The sequence below is a fragment of the Vipera berus genome (genome assembly GCF_964194415.1).
Source record: "Vipera berus genome assembly, chromosome: 1".
Classification (NCBI taxonomy): Eukaryota; Metazoa; Chordata; class Lepidosauria; order Squamata; family Viperidae; genus Vipera; species Vipera berus.
Genome location: NC_138202.1, coordinates 180,676,777 through 180,690,878, shown reverse-complemented (window position 1 = coordinate 180,690,878; position 14,102 = coordinate 180,676,777). Strand labels below are relative to the sequence as shown.

Here is a 14,102-nt window from a genome sequence, read left to right as displayed (position 1 = left end):
ATCTTTTCCAATCCTGTGGCCACTGTTGAGTTGTCCAAATTTGCTGGCAAATTGAGTGTAGCACTTTTACTGCACTGTCTTTTAAGATTTTGAATAGCTCAGCTGGAATACTGTCACCTCCACTAGCTTTGTTGTTGCTCAGCTTTTCTAAGGCCCACTTCACCTCACATTCTAGGATGTCTGGCTCGAGGTCAATGACCACCTCATCGTGGTTATCAGGGACGTTAAGCTCGTTCTTGTATAGTTCTTCTGTGTAATTTTGCCACCTCTTTATCTCTTCTGCCTCTGTTAGGTCCCTGCCATTTTGGTCCTTTATCATGCCCATTTTTGCATGAAACGTTCCCTTCATCTCTCCAATTTTCTTGAAGAATCTCTGGTCCTCCCTATTCTATTGTTTTCTTCTGTTTCTTTGCACTGTTCATTTAAGAAGGCATTCTTATCTCTTCTAGCTATTCTCTGGAATTCTCCCTTGCCTTTCGCTTCCCTCATTTCCTCAGCTATTTGCAAAGCTTCCTCAGACAGCCATTTTGCTTTCTTGCATTCCTTTTTCTTTGGGATGGTTTTGGTTGCTACCTGTTGTACAATGTTGCCAACCTCTGTCCATTGTTCTTCAGGCACTATGTCTATCAGATCTAACTCCTTAAATCTATTTGTTACCTCTACTGTACATTCAACAGGGATATGATTTAATTCATACCTGAGTGGCCTAGTGCTTTTCCCTCCTTTCTTTAGTTTAAGCCTAAACTTTACAACGAGAAGCTCATGGTCTGAGCCACAGTTAGCTCCTGGTCTTGTTTTTACTGACTGTATAGAGCTTCTCCATCTTTGGCTGCAGAGCACATAGTCAATCTGATATCTGTGTTGACCGTCTGGTGATGTCCATGTGTAGAGCCGTCTCTTGGGTTGTTGGAAAAGAGTGTTTGCTGTGAACATCGTATTCTCTTGACAAAATTCTGTCAGCCTGTGCCCTGCTTCATTTTGTACTTCAAGGCCAAACATGCCTGTTATTCCGGTTATCTTTTGGCTTCCTACTTTAGCATTCCAATCCCCCATGATGATAAGGACATCATTTTTGGTGTTAGTTCTATAAGGTGCTGTAGGGCTTCATAGAACCGGTCAATTTCATCCTCTTCAGCACCGGTAGTTGGGGCATAGACTTGGACTTCTGTGATATTGAATGGTTTGCCTTGGATTCGAACTGAGATTATTCTGTCATTTTGGGGATTGTATCCCAGTATTGCTTTTCCTACTCTTTTATTGACTATGAAGGCTACTCCATTTCTTCTGAGGGATTCTTGCCCGCAGTAGTATACCTGATGGTCATCTGAATTAAATTCACCCATTCCTGTCCATTTTAGTTCGCTGATACCTAAGATGTCGATGTTCAGTCTTGTCATCTCTTGTTTGACCACGTCCAGCTTGCTTTGATTCATGGATCTTATATTCCAGGTTCCTATGGAGAAAAAAATCTTTACAGCATCGGACTTTCCTTTCACCACCAGATACATCCACAGCTGAGCGTCCTTTCGACTTTGGCCCAGTCACTTCATTCTTTCTGGCGCTACTAGTACTAGCCCTCTGCTCTTCCCCAGTAGCATATTGGTCACTTTCCGACCTGAGGGGCTCATCTTCCAGTGTCATATCATTTTGCCTTTTGGTACTGTCCATAGGGTTTTCATGGCAAAGATACTGGAGTGGGTTGCCATTTCCTTCTCCAGTGGATCACGTTTTGTCAGAACTCTTTGCTATGACCTGTCCATCTTGGGTGGCCCTGCACGGTGTAGCTCATAGCTTCATTGAATTACGCAAGCCCCTTCGCCACGACAAGGCAGTAATGCATGAAGGGGGTTGTTAGCTGAGGACTATATAAAAACTTTTATTAGGGTATAACCTTCTGTACAGTATACTTCCTGTCACTGGATGTGTGAATAATACAGATGTTTGTTTGTTTGTTTGTTTTAAAAAAATGAAAAGTAGCAAAATCTTCTGAACAGTTTAAGTTGATCTGACTTCTCCTGTTCGAACATCCTAAATAGTAGTGTAATATGATGATAAAATAGGAGTTATATCTATCAGTGTTCAGCTCTACTCCTATCTTACAACTCAGTTATTTTTTAAAAAAACATTTACTATGCAAGACTATATTGTTGTCCTGTGATAGGTGGTGGAGGAAATCTGAAAAGGAACAGGTTTGTCAACCACAGCTTGCAAAAAAAAATTGGTAGTGCCTCACCAAAACATAACAGAACTGAAAGGTAAAAACCCTCAAAACAGTAAAAAAAACCACAAAAGCAAACTTTCAAATATTTATAGTTTGAAGGTATATATAAATTTAATAGATAGAATTTAAAGAAAACTGACTTTTTAAAGAAGTATGTTTAATGTTATTGTTTTAAAGAAACTTTCAAACAGAAAATAATGATTCAACACGCCTTGAACCCTCCTCAGCTAAAACATTAATGGACATAGGAATTAGAAGGATCTTTTCTTCAGACCATGACATCTTCCGGCAAAGTGTGAGAAAATTCTTCCAGGAAGCTGTGGTACCATATCATGCAGAGTAAGTTAAATGCACAAAATCCCTTTTCTCATTTTCTCTTTCTCATGTTTGAAGTAATCCTAGATTTTATGCTGCTTGCCCAGGTGGTTATAACTAACAGTAAGGTAAGTGTTTCTATAGGGTTAACAGCTTTGGAGCTACTAGTGGTTTTTACTGAAAGAAAAGATTTTTCTCTATGTATATACCCAGGCACCTCAGACCCAATTCCTTTGCATTGTGTCTGCTGTCTTGAAAATAGAGGAGGGAATGGTAAATATATTCACAGTTAATTCTGCATCAGATTTAATTAGCTGATATAATTCAAGTTAACTAATCATCTCAATTACATGAGTCTCATTGAATTAACAATTTATGTATCTCAGAAGACATCTAAACTAGTGCTGCACTGATTTTTTTTTAAAAAAATAGTTTGCGCTATTGTTGGCCTTAATAAATGATAGGTTATTTTATCTACTAACAAAGGTAACCTTATAACAATTGCAATGTTCTTGCCTGGGAATAGAGTCCTGTTTGTTAATTGGGACATGCTTTTGGGTAAAAGTCCAAATCACAGATTAGACATCTGCTTTCCTATTACTTTTTATGACTGCCGTTATACACTTGATCAAGATTGTGTTTCTTACCAACTGTTTTTCAATATGGATTGAGAGATAATGGTGCACAAAAGCACATTCTGCTTCTCCAGTGATTGCTCAGCAGGAATTTGGAAACTTTTCTATAATGCCTCCAATGGGCAATGCTGATAAAAGTGGTTGAAATAATTTCAGAAGACTATCCTTATCTTGTTTTCATTGATCTTTTGCTCACTTGGAGGTAAGGCCTGATTGGTGGAGTTTTTTGTATATTCCCAGTGGTTTAAGATCAGTAAAGTGAAGTGACTCTGCAAGTGGGACGTACTTTAGCTCCAAACAGGTGTTTCTGCTAATGCGAACAGAGTGGTCATCATAGTGGATGGTTTTAAAAATCAACTATTTTTTACATCACCTCTTTATGTTGGAGGTAGTCCTTGTTTAACAGTTATTAAGGCTGTTTAGCTATGCTAAATTGAGCTATTGCTAAATGATGTGGTCATAAAGCGCAATATCATATGACTGCACTGCTTAGTTATTGTAATCCCAGCAATCCTTGGTTTCCATTATTAGATGGGGGTTAGAGTTAGTATTGCAATCAAACTCTGTCCACAGTCTGGAGTTCAATCCTGATGGAGCTTAAGGTTGACTCAGCCTTCCATCCTTCTGAGGTTGATAAAACGAGGACCCAGATTGTTGGGGGTAATATGCTGAAATTGTAAACCACCCAGAGTGTGTTGTAAAGCACTATGAAGTGGTATGTAAATCTGTGCTAGTGCTAGTGCCAAGCAAGGACTGTGCACATCATTAAGGATTTCTGACTTCTTGCCAGCTCCCCTTTGGCTTTACTTGTGGGAAGGTTACAAATTACGATCACATGAACAGAACAGAATAACAGAGTTGGAAGGCATCTTAGAAATCTTCTAGTCCAACCTCGTGCTCAAGCAGGAAACCCTGTACCATTTCAGGTAATTGATTGCCCAAACTCTTCTTAAAAACTACTAGTGTTGGAGCACCCACAACATCTGGAGGCAAGTTGTTCCACTGATTAATTATTCTAGCTGTCAGGAAATTTCTCCTTAGCTGTAGGTTAGTTCCTTCCTTAATTATTTCCATCCATTGCTTCTTGTCCTGCCTTCAGTGTTTTGGAGAATAGATTGATCTCCTCTACTTTGTGGCAGCCCCTTAGATATAGGGGCTGCCCTGCCATCAGGTCACCCCTAGTACCAGTTACTGCAACTTTTCTTCATATATTTTAGTCTCCAATCCCCTAATCATCTTTGTTTTCTGCACTCTTTCTAGACTTTTAACATCTTTTTTATATTGTGACAACCAAAACTGGATGCAATATTTCAAGTGTGGTCTTACCAAGGCTTTATAAAGTGGTACTAACACTTCACGTGATCTTGATACTATCCCTCTGTTGATGCAGCCTAGGACTGTGTTGCCTTTTTTAGCAGCTGCAGCACACTGCTAGCTCATATGTGATTGTACTCTAGGACTTCAAGCTCTTTCTCCCAGTTACTGCTATTAAGCCATGTACCACCTAGTCCAGGGGTAGGCAACCTTGGCTCTTTTATGACTCGTGGACTTCAGCTATGCTGACTCAGGAATTCTGGGAGTTGAAGTCCACGAGTCATAAAAGAGCCAAGGTTGCCTACCCCTGACCTAGTCTATACCCTTGCTTTTGGTATTTCTTGCCTAACTGGAGAACCTTACTTTTCTCACCATTGAACTTCATTTTATTAGATAAGAGTCCAGTGTTCAAGACTGTCAGGATCCTTCTGGATCTTGAATCCACCTTCTGGAGTGTTGACCATTCTGGCCAGCTTGGTGTCATCTGGAAATTTGATGAGTTCCCCTTCTATCCCCACATCTAAATAACTGATGAAGATACTGAAGAGTACTGGGCCTAAGACAGAGCCTTGGGGTACCCCACTGCTTACTTTCCTCCATATAGATGCAGTTCCATTAAGGATTATATGTTGAGTGCTGTTGGTCAGCCAGTTACAAATGCACCTGGTGGTGATGTTGTCTAACCTACATTTTTCTATCTTATCACACAATAAATTGTGGTCTATTTTATCAAAATTGGGATGCCACAAAAGTTGGAAATCCAGGCCAGTTGCTCAGCAGCCATATTGCGTTCATGTTAGTACGTGTGGCACTATGACAGCCAGAATTTAATGGTCTGGTCATAACTATCACTCATTCAGTGCTGTCATACGTTTGAGTGGTGTCTGAATGAGTGGTCATTAAGCAAAAACTATGCGAATGTATCATAAGCCTGATATAATTGATTGTATGGTTTGTCTCTAGAAGTTGTTAAGCTGATTAAAATTGTCACACTTAATGATTAAGCTAAAATTCTTCGTTTTTGCGTAACACAAAATGAAGTTATCTATTCTGGCTTAATTTTATGCTTCAAGCAAGTTCAATTTAACACATAATAGTATACACTTGGCTTAGCCCAATGAGTAAACCTGTCCAATGTATATAGTCTTTTTATGTATGCATTATTCTAAATATGTTCCCCCAAATAATCAAGTTTGAATTTTTACTAAGTAAATTATTTAGAATCCATTTATATTTCTGTAAGAATTCCATGATTTTCCTTTTTGGTTTTTGGTTTTTGTTTTGTAGATGGGAAAAAGCTGGTCAAGTAAGCAGAGAACTCTGGGAAAAAGCCGGACAGCAGGGGTTGCTTGGTATCAATATATCAGAAGAAAATGGAGGCATTGGAGGGGATCTGTTTTCTTCAGCAATCGTTTGGGAAGAGCAGTAAGTTTTTCTTTTGTTTCCTTTAGAAGATTTTTCTATAATTACTTTTCCTCCTTATTTCCTCTGATAGTTATATCTTAAAATTTGGTCTTCATAGTGACAGAATTCATTGACAACAAAGGCATATTTTGAGTATAGGTAAAACCCAGCATGGATAGGAATTTTCATGGTGATGAATTCATTGAGTACTATCTGGAGAATTCTTCCATATTCTTCTCTGCTATAGTCACTGTTGCCACTTTATACAGACTTCTGCTGCTGCCTTTCATCTCTCCTTCTCTTGGATCGGGATCTCCTTCCTATGTTACATCCAAATGCAAGATCCCAAAGTGGTCACAGACAAATGTCTCTCTCCTTTTGTCTTGGCATCAGTCCCTTCATTCTGTCATAACCAGCTGAACTCCTTCACTCATCGCTCCACAACTTTCTCTCTTTTGCAATCCATATTGGTCTGCTGGCAACAAAAACTAGAAGAGGAGATCATCTTGCATTATAGAGACAGATATAGGCGCAAAGTATGGGTTTCAAAGAAATACAAGATTGGTTTAATAAACAAAAGCAAGTTTTATTGGACTTGATGGTCATAATAGACACTGGGTGTTTGACCCCACCCTTGTTTGTTTCCCTTTCTTTTCCAAGTCAAAGCAATAACTAGATTTTTCATTCTTTTCCTTGCTATCTTAAATCCTTAAAAGAATAAACTTAGCTGAAGATATTTTCCTCACTAAATCCATCCAGACACTTGTTCTTAGGCTGAAAAATATTTGTGCATAACACATTTGGTCTGGTTTTAAGTTAGTGTGAATCAAACCATGGTGGGTTGTATGTCATGGAACAGACTATTTTTCTAGAGGCCTTAAACAAAAACATCCCTTGGAATAAAATGCAAAACCTGAGCGGAGATGATATAGCAACAGCAAACAGCAAGGATCCCAGTGAATGGAACACTTCAATTTGCCAAGGCTCAAGACAAGGATGTTCATTCTCCCTTATTATTTGTAATTGCTCTGAAAGTCTTATCCAACAAGATCCAAAAAGGTAAGCAGATAAGCAGGATCAAAATTCATGGATGAAATCACCAATGAAATGTTACATTGGTGATAGTGCAATTATAAAACCACTAAGTTCAGTAATTGGGAGATTAAAATTGAAGAATATGTGGCAATGGAAAAATTGACTGTATATTCACTGCAGTAATCTAAGCAAATCAAAGCAGGAATGCTTCCATTATATACGACATGTCACATAGCAAGGCAAGCTATGTGAGTGCAAGCTGAGTTACTTAGGATATGATTTCTGAAGAAAAAAGAACTTTCAAGAATAAGCAAAAAGATCCAAATAAAAATGAGCAATAATCACAGATGTCCAAAATGTAATATAAAAATATTTAAACCCTAAATAGTGTTTAAATGTCTGGGAAAACTAGTGTCTGGGGAAATGAGAGAGGGGGAGGCTACTGGAATGTTTTTTTTTTCTAATTTTTAAAAAATTGTTCTGGTTTGTTTTCCTTTCTTTTTTAAAAGATATATTTTTACAATACCTTTAACTTTCATCCTTTAATTATATACTCTTGGCATAAACTCCTGGCATTCTTTATTCATCCCTACCAGGAACTTATTACCCTTTTCACCACCACGATGAACTTGGGTTTGGGAGAGGGGGGAGAAAGCTAGGATCATTATTTTCTCTTATGTCTTAGTTTACTGTATGTAGAAATGAGCCTTTAATTGTTTCTGCCATCTGTAGTCTCATGTTTCCTGCTTAGTAATAATAGGCTCGGAACCCCCTATGCATACATACTGCTTCTGATCTATAATAACTGAAGCAGAATATCTTGCCTTCAGTATGTTGAGAAGAGCAAAATAATATATTTTTCTTATTAGCCAGTGGATCTATTTTGAATTAAAACTTCTTAATAAGAATATTTATGAATGAGCAACATGAATCTCTTTATTAATTCTCCCCAATATGTACCTAACAAAAAGAGCTTTTCTTGGGGTTCTATGAGAGGCTACATGAGCTTCTGAGTAAGATTGTCATTGAAATTTTTTTTAAAAAATGCCATTTTCTGAACTTTGCACTGCGCAATGCTAGATCTTACAGTGGTGGGAATTTATATAGACTATGCATTGTATAGATTAGAAGTGAATTGTATTGTGAAGTTTTTGTACTTCTTCAAAATTTTACGTGAAAGTTTCCTAAAATCTAAATATTATTTCAAGGATTCCTCCAGAGTAAAAGGTTGAAAAAAGCTGATCTAAAATATGACATTGTAAGAGTAATACAATAATAATTTTCTTCTTTGTAGTTGAAGAACCCGGGTACAAATCTTTGGTTTTTTAATTTCTTCCCTTTCCAGGATGTATGCTAATTGTACGGGCCCAGGATTTAGTCTTCATTCTGATATTGTCATGCCTTATATAGCAAACTATGGCTCAAAAGAGCAGATTAAAAGGTTCATTCCAGAAATGACAGCAGGCAGATGTATTGGCGCAATAGCTATGACAGAACCTGGGGCTGGAAGGTAAGCATGCTCTTTTAGAATGCAGTCTTTTGCATACATTTTTAGTTATTCTCACTAGGGCAGACCTGTGAGCATTAATAACATCCCTAATATATTTGCCTAGCAGAGTGCACATGTGATGGGTTGCTTGTGCCCCTCCCCACTGCCACATAGCAATCCCCAGAGCAACTCAAGATTATAAAGTGATGGATTATAAATGCAAAATACCAAAAATCTATGGAACTTCCATTTATCTCCTTTAACACTCCATAGCCTGTGAATGAGCCAAGAATAGACCCCTCAAATTTTGCAACAAACTGGCTGCTTTCAGGGGTATAATTCCTGGCACAAAAATGCAAAATTATATGCTGGAGATGGGTGTGTTAAGTCAATGCAGGGCCAAATGTATGTCATTTCCAGCCCTAAAACCCTCTGAACTGTCAACAATTTAAAACAATTGGACCAACCTTTATATGTTAAATTCAATCCCAAGCTTGGTAGTTTCTTGTTCCTATGTATGCATTATATCCACAATCACCCAAAATAATTTCTTGGGGTGTGTGTGTGTAGGTGTTCTTGAAAATTTTGCCACATTTCAATTGAGGATGCCAACCTTTTAAAAGATTTGATGAGCTGAAATTACATTTTATCAAATATATTTTTTGTTTAATAATAATGAGGACTTGCAGGTGCCACATGGCGCTCACAGGCACTGTGTGGTCAATCCCTGAGTTATGTGATTGTCTTCAGAATTTTTCAATTACAGTGTAAATACTTGCATAAAAGAAGGTTAGAATCACTGTGGGAGATCATTTGCTGTTCCTCTAGGCTGGGAGACTTTAATCATTATGCATTTGCTATGTTGCATTAGTAAGAACTATTTTCTTCTTAGTGATTTGCAGGGTGTGAAAACATTTGCAAAAAAGGATGGAAGTGATTGGATTCTAAATGGCAGTAAGGTACGCGATAACATTCTTTTAATTTTGGTAAATGTATTGTGCAGCCATTTGAGATTACTGCTGAGAATTATGGGGTTGGCTTTCTACAGTTTTTCAGCCAAGCAATGCCAGGTCATCACCTTTTCTATTTTGGACGAGGACTCCTGCTGCCAGAGTAACAATGTGACTGCAACTGACAACTCGAAAACTCAGTCAACTTAGCAGGTGCTTTTTTGTCCTTCTTTTGTTGAGGAACATTATAAAAAACATCTGAAGAATTTGGCCTTTTAATGCTATAACATGGCTGGTCTGCAAAGGGTAACCAATGCTCAGATATTTCACAGCTTAAAAGAGTTGGCAGGAGAATGGCCTCCCTGGTATGAAATTGCCTGGAGAGACCAAAGAGGCAAATAAAAACTCGATTGTAGTGGCATATATAAAAGAGAAAAAAATGACTTCTCCTCCTGGTGAGTGCATTGTTTAGGGTTCAGAGAAAATGTCAAAATGGATACTGCCAGATGCAATCTGGTTGTTTTTGCTTACAATTACTGGATAGTTTTGTTAAAATTGCTCTTGTTTTTCTTTGATAAGATTGATAGATTGCCTTATGTATTTGAGATTCAGACTGAAAGCTGATAGGACACAATCATATATGTATATTTTCATATGATAACTTGTACCAGTTTGTAGTCTATGGCTGTCTCTGCCTTTTGTAAAATGTTTACTTTTTTTACAACATAAAACTTTTTTTGCAAAAGTTTACAAATTCCATTCAAGTCACACAAAATGGGATAAAAATGTCATCCTTCCACCTACATTAATTTAAAACGTCTAGAAAGAGGAATGAAAGCAGGCTGACTTTTCATGAGTCATTTAACATATGATATATTCCAAAGTTATAACCAAATCCTAAAGTAAAAAAAAAATGAAACAAGGACTCGTCTCCAATCTAGGTTTCCTATCATATCCATTTTTAAAATTTAATAAATTCTGTAATTTTTCACTCATTTTTTTCATAATGATTTCTTCCATCAGTTCAAAGTAAAAGTATGAGCTACATAATGCAGAACTGCAGGTGGAGAAAGGGGCAGAGAAGGTTTTGGTGGATTAAGTATAAGGAAGGAATATTGAAAACATTTGCTTCTTAGCTAAGCAAAACTCTGGCAAGTGAGAACAGAGTGATAAAGAAGGCACTGCAAATATTCCCAAAATAAGGAAATGTGATTTTTACTAAATAAACCTACCTTAGTTTTTTATACTTGAGAAAAATGCTTGACATAAGTATGATTTATTTATTTATTTACTGTATTTATATTCTACCCAAAACAATTTTGGGTAGTGAACCACACAACTAGTGTATACAGTTAAAGACATAATATAATGTCCAAGCAAATTAAAATTAAATATTCAAGAAACACCAGTTTCAGACTAAAGGCTACATACCCACTGGGATAACACAGTTTTAATTTGCCTCCTCAGTGCAAAGAGGGAGGGAGATATCCTCCTTTTTCTGGGGTAAGATGTTCCGAAGACTAGGGTTCAACACTGAGAAGGCCTGTTGACTAATCCACTCACCATAGACCTTGTAGAGTATGGGGGAAACCCCGTTGGCCCCCTCTGAGCAGGTTCTATTCTGGCATGGTTTGTACAACATAATCTGGTGCAAGTGCTGTTAGGGGCTTTAATTCAATGTGGTCACCAGCCCTTCAGTTGGACTCAAAAGTTAATAAGCAGCCAGGATAACAATTCCAGGGTAGATGCAATTCTACTGTAATGAGATTATCTTGTCAGGAGCCTTGCCAGTATGTGTTGAATTAGTTGTAGCTTCTGACTGACTCCCAAAGTAGTGTACATATATAATGAACAGGGCATGAGACGCTATTTCTAGACAGGTGCATAACTGTCATAGTAGCCAAAATTGAGGAAAGGCCCTCATTTATTTGATCAGGGTTAAGATAATAGGTTGCTATTTGGGAGGATATTTAACGGCTTCTTCATTAGAAATGGACGATAATGGTTAATGCTGGTAACACTAAATTGTTTTTTGGAGTGGGACTGAACTTTCATTACTTGAAGAGATGAAAAGGGGGTTTTTTAAAATGGAAAGGAAGGATTCAGATTGGGTGTAATAGATATAATTTGTAATATTTATATTATTTCTAATAATCCTTGCTGGACTTTTACTGCTTAATAGAAATTGGAGCAAGGTATGGAATGAAGAGATGTTTGGTTGCGTTTTAAAAAATAATGATAAGTTGTTAACTGATTGTGCTTGGTAGGAATGAAGGGGGAGGATTCTTTTTCCATTTTTTTATTTCTGCTTGTTGGAAATCTGTGAACCCAATAAGCTTTGGGAAGAATTAATGTTTTGCATTCTTATTACCACTGTGTAAGCTTAAATGTGAGCTTTTATCAGTTCTCATTTGTGTCCACTTCTGGTTTTATGCCAGCATCATTCCAGGAATCTCTTCATTTCCCTTAGCTCATCATTAAACTATTCACTGTAGCAAATAAGGACAATGACCTTGCTGCAAATATGCATAAACTGTCACCTAGGCAAAAGGCTGAAACTTTTTATAAGCCCAGAGCAAAGAGATAATTTTTGGAAGCGACCCAGGTTAATGCCTGCCTAATTCACTGGGATATAAGAAAGGGGAAGAAGTGCAGCTCAACCAGACTTTCAAGACTCTGTAGTATACCAAATCTTAATAAACATTCTTTTAGCCTTCCTCCAGAGTCAATTTCCTGATTTGCTCTGTATGGTGGGGCTGACACTCACTAGGATTGGTAACTGGAGAGATGCCATACTGGGCAATTGTACTAAGTGCTCCAGACATCTCCGGATTCCACAGATTGACCAGGCATGAGACAAAACTACCCACCAAATTGTTGGGAATCCCCCCTCAGAGCTCTCTGGAAACCATCTGAATCCATTAAATGCCTTGGCGATCCAAAGTAATGGGTCTACCACTCTTTCTGAGGTTCAAGGCAGCTGTAAATTGTACTTTGACAAGGAAGTTGTCTGACCATGGTAAAGAGCAACTAGCCTGTCATGCTTCCGATTAATAAGACAGATCGAAGTACACTGCATGATTGTTTATTTCAAAAAGTCTATAATAATGAAAACGGAGCATCGGCACTCATGGGTGGATGCCATAATCTGAATTCTCCTCCCCTTGACACACATCATACAGAATTTCCCTCCCTTATTTACACATCATGAATCACATTTACCAATTAATTTAACACACTAAGTTTCACTTCCCTTCTGAAGGGCTATCCCTTATCTTGTCAAAACATCTGGGCTGCATTCCTCCCACGCTTTAGTGATTCAAAACCAAACAGTTAAAGCAAAAGGCTGCCTCTTATATTGTCAGTGCAAAAACATGTCAATGTTTGCAGCATTGACATAGCCATCCAAATACGTTCAGATCATGTCTCATCTGCACTAAACTAAAGACCAGGTCTGGTGTGTGCCCAAACATAAGCAGCAAGGCCACAATTACCTGTGATAAGCATGGAGGTCACAAATTTACAAATTATGCTGCAACCCTCCCCTGAGTATGGAGGTTGAAATCCCCCAGGAGCAACATCCTTGAAACTACTACCAGTCTAGAGACAATGTTGATATGCTCACGTTTAGAAGAAAAGATGGTGTTATCTGTTGATAAATATTGTCAAATACTGACACAGGAATTGAAGTGCACCTCACCCATCCAAAATCTGTTGCCTTTGATTTCTGTGTCATTTGGAATGCCCTTGAAAACAGTTAATCTGTGATACAGAAAAGTTAATGATTTGATTGGATGAATATGTGCTAAGCTTGTTGAGCCAGTTTGGTGGAATGGATAGTGCACCATGAAACAAATCAGGAGGCCATGAATTCTAGTCCTACCCTTGGCACAAAGCCACTGGGTGACTTTGTGTGGGTCACTCTTTCTCAGTGTTAGGAAGCAGGCAAGGACAAATCACTTCTGAAAATTTGCCAAGAAAACTGCAGGGACTAGTCCAGGCAGGCACCAGAAATCAAGACTGACTCTAAGGCATCAAAATAAATAAATAAATATATCTTAAGTTTGTAACCTGTAGTGGTTAAGGTGTTGGACTATGAGTGCAGAGAACCTGGTTCTTGTCTACCCTCGGCCCAGAAAGTCCCTGGATGACTTTGCTCTCTTAGGCCCAGTCTTCCTCAAAGCAACAGTGTTGGGGGGGGGGAATGGGAGGAGGAGTACCATATATGCTGCCTTGAGAATAGAAATGTGTGATATAACTGTAAATAAATGAATGTTTTGTTTTGTTGGAACATGTAATAAGATTGTGTATCAGTAGAAAGACATTTTTTTCTTCAGACAATTATTTAAAGAAAATTTTGGTGTTGCTAAAATCTCAGGACGATGTATGCCCCAATGCCTTTTGACAATGGAGTTTAAAGAATCTAAATGTGTCTGGTTATTAATTGTTGTAGTTCATTGCATAACTAAAGCAGAATCATATTATGAGATTTTTGAATATAAGTTAAATTTCATCTGGAAAAACTAGAGTAGATGCTTGATATGAAAAGAAATGGGAAGAGATTTGGTGGACCAATATGAGGCTGGTGGTTTCCACGTCATATAAGGAGAACATATACAAAATGCTTTATAGATGGCATCTCCCTCCGGCTAGACTTTCCAAAATGTTCCCCGGATTGTCGGCCGATTGTTGGAAGTGTGGTAAAGGGATTGGTACATACTATCACTTATGGTGGACAT

The 14,102-nt window shown here is 37.9% G+C and overlaps 1 protein-coding gene across 3 annotated transcripts in view; it reads left to right on the top strand.

Moving 5' to 3' along the window:
- The window catches only part of ACADL (acyl-CoA dehydrogenase long chain), a 31,633-nt gene that overhangs the window by 5,963 nt on the left and 11,568 nt on the right, over positions 1 to 14,102 (top strand). For 2 of the 3 annotated variants that reach the window (XM_081313630.1, XM_081313628.1), the window contains exons 2-5: positions 2,399 to 2,560; positions 5,773 to 5,910; positions 8,270 to 8,434; positions 9,306 to 9,372. In XM_081313630.1, coding sequence (XP_081169756.1) covers positions 2,399 to 2,560; positions 5,773 to 5,910; positions 8,270 to 8,434; positions 9,306 to 9,372 — 532 coding nt within the window. The remainder of the gene's footprint in view (positions 1 to 2,398; positions 2,561 to 5,772; positions 5,911 to 8,269; positions 8,435 to 9,305; positions 9,373 to 14,102) is intronic. The other variant, XM_081313629.1, reaches the window with a different exon arrangement.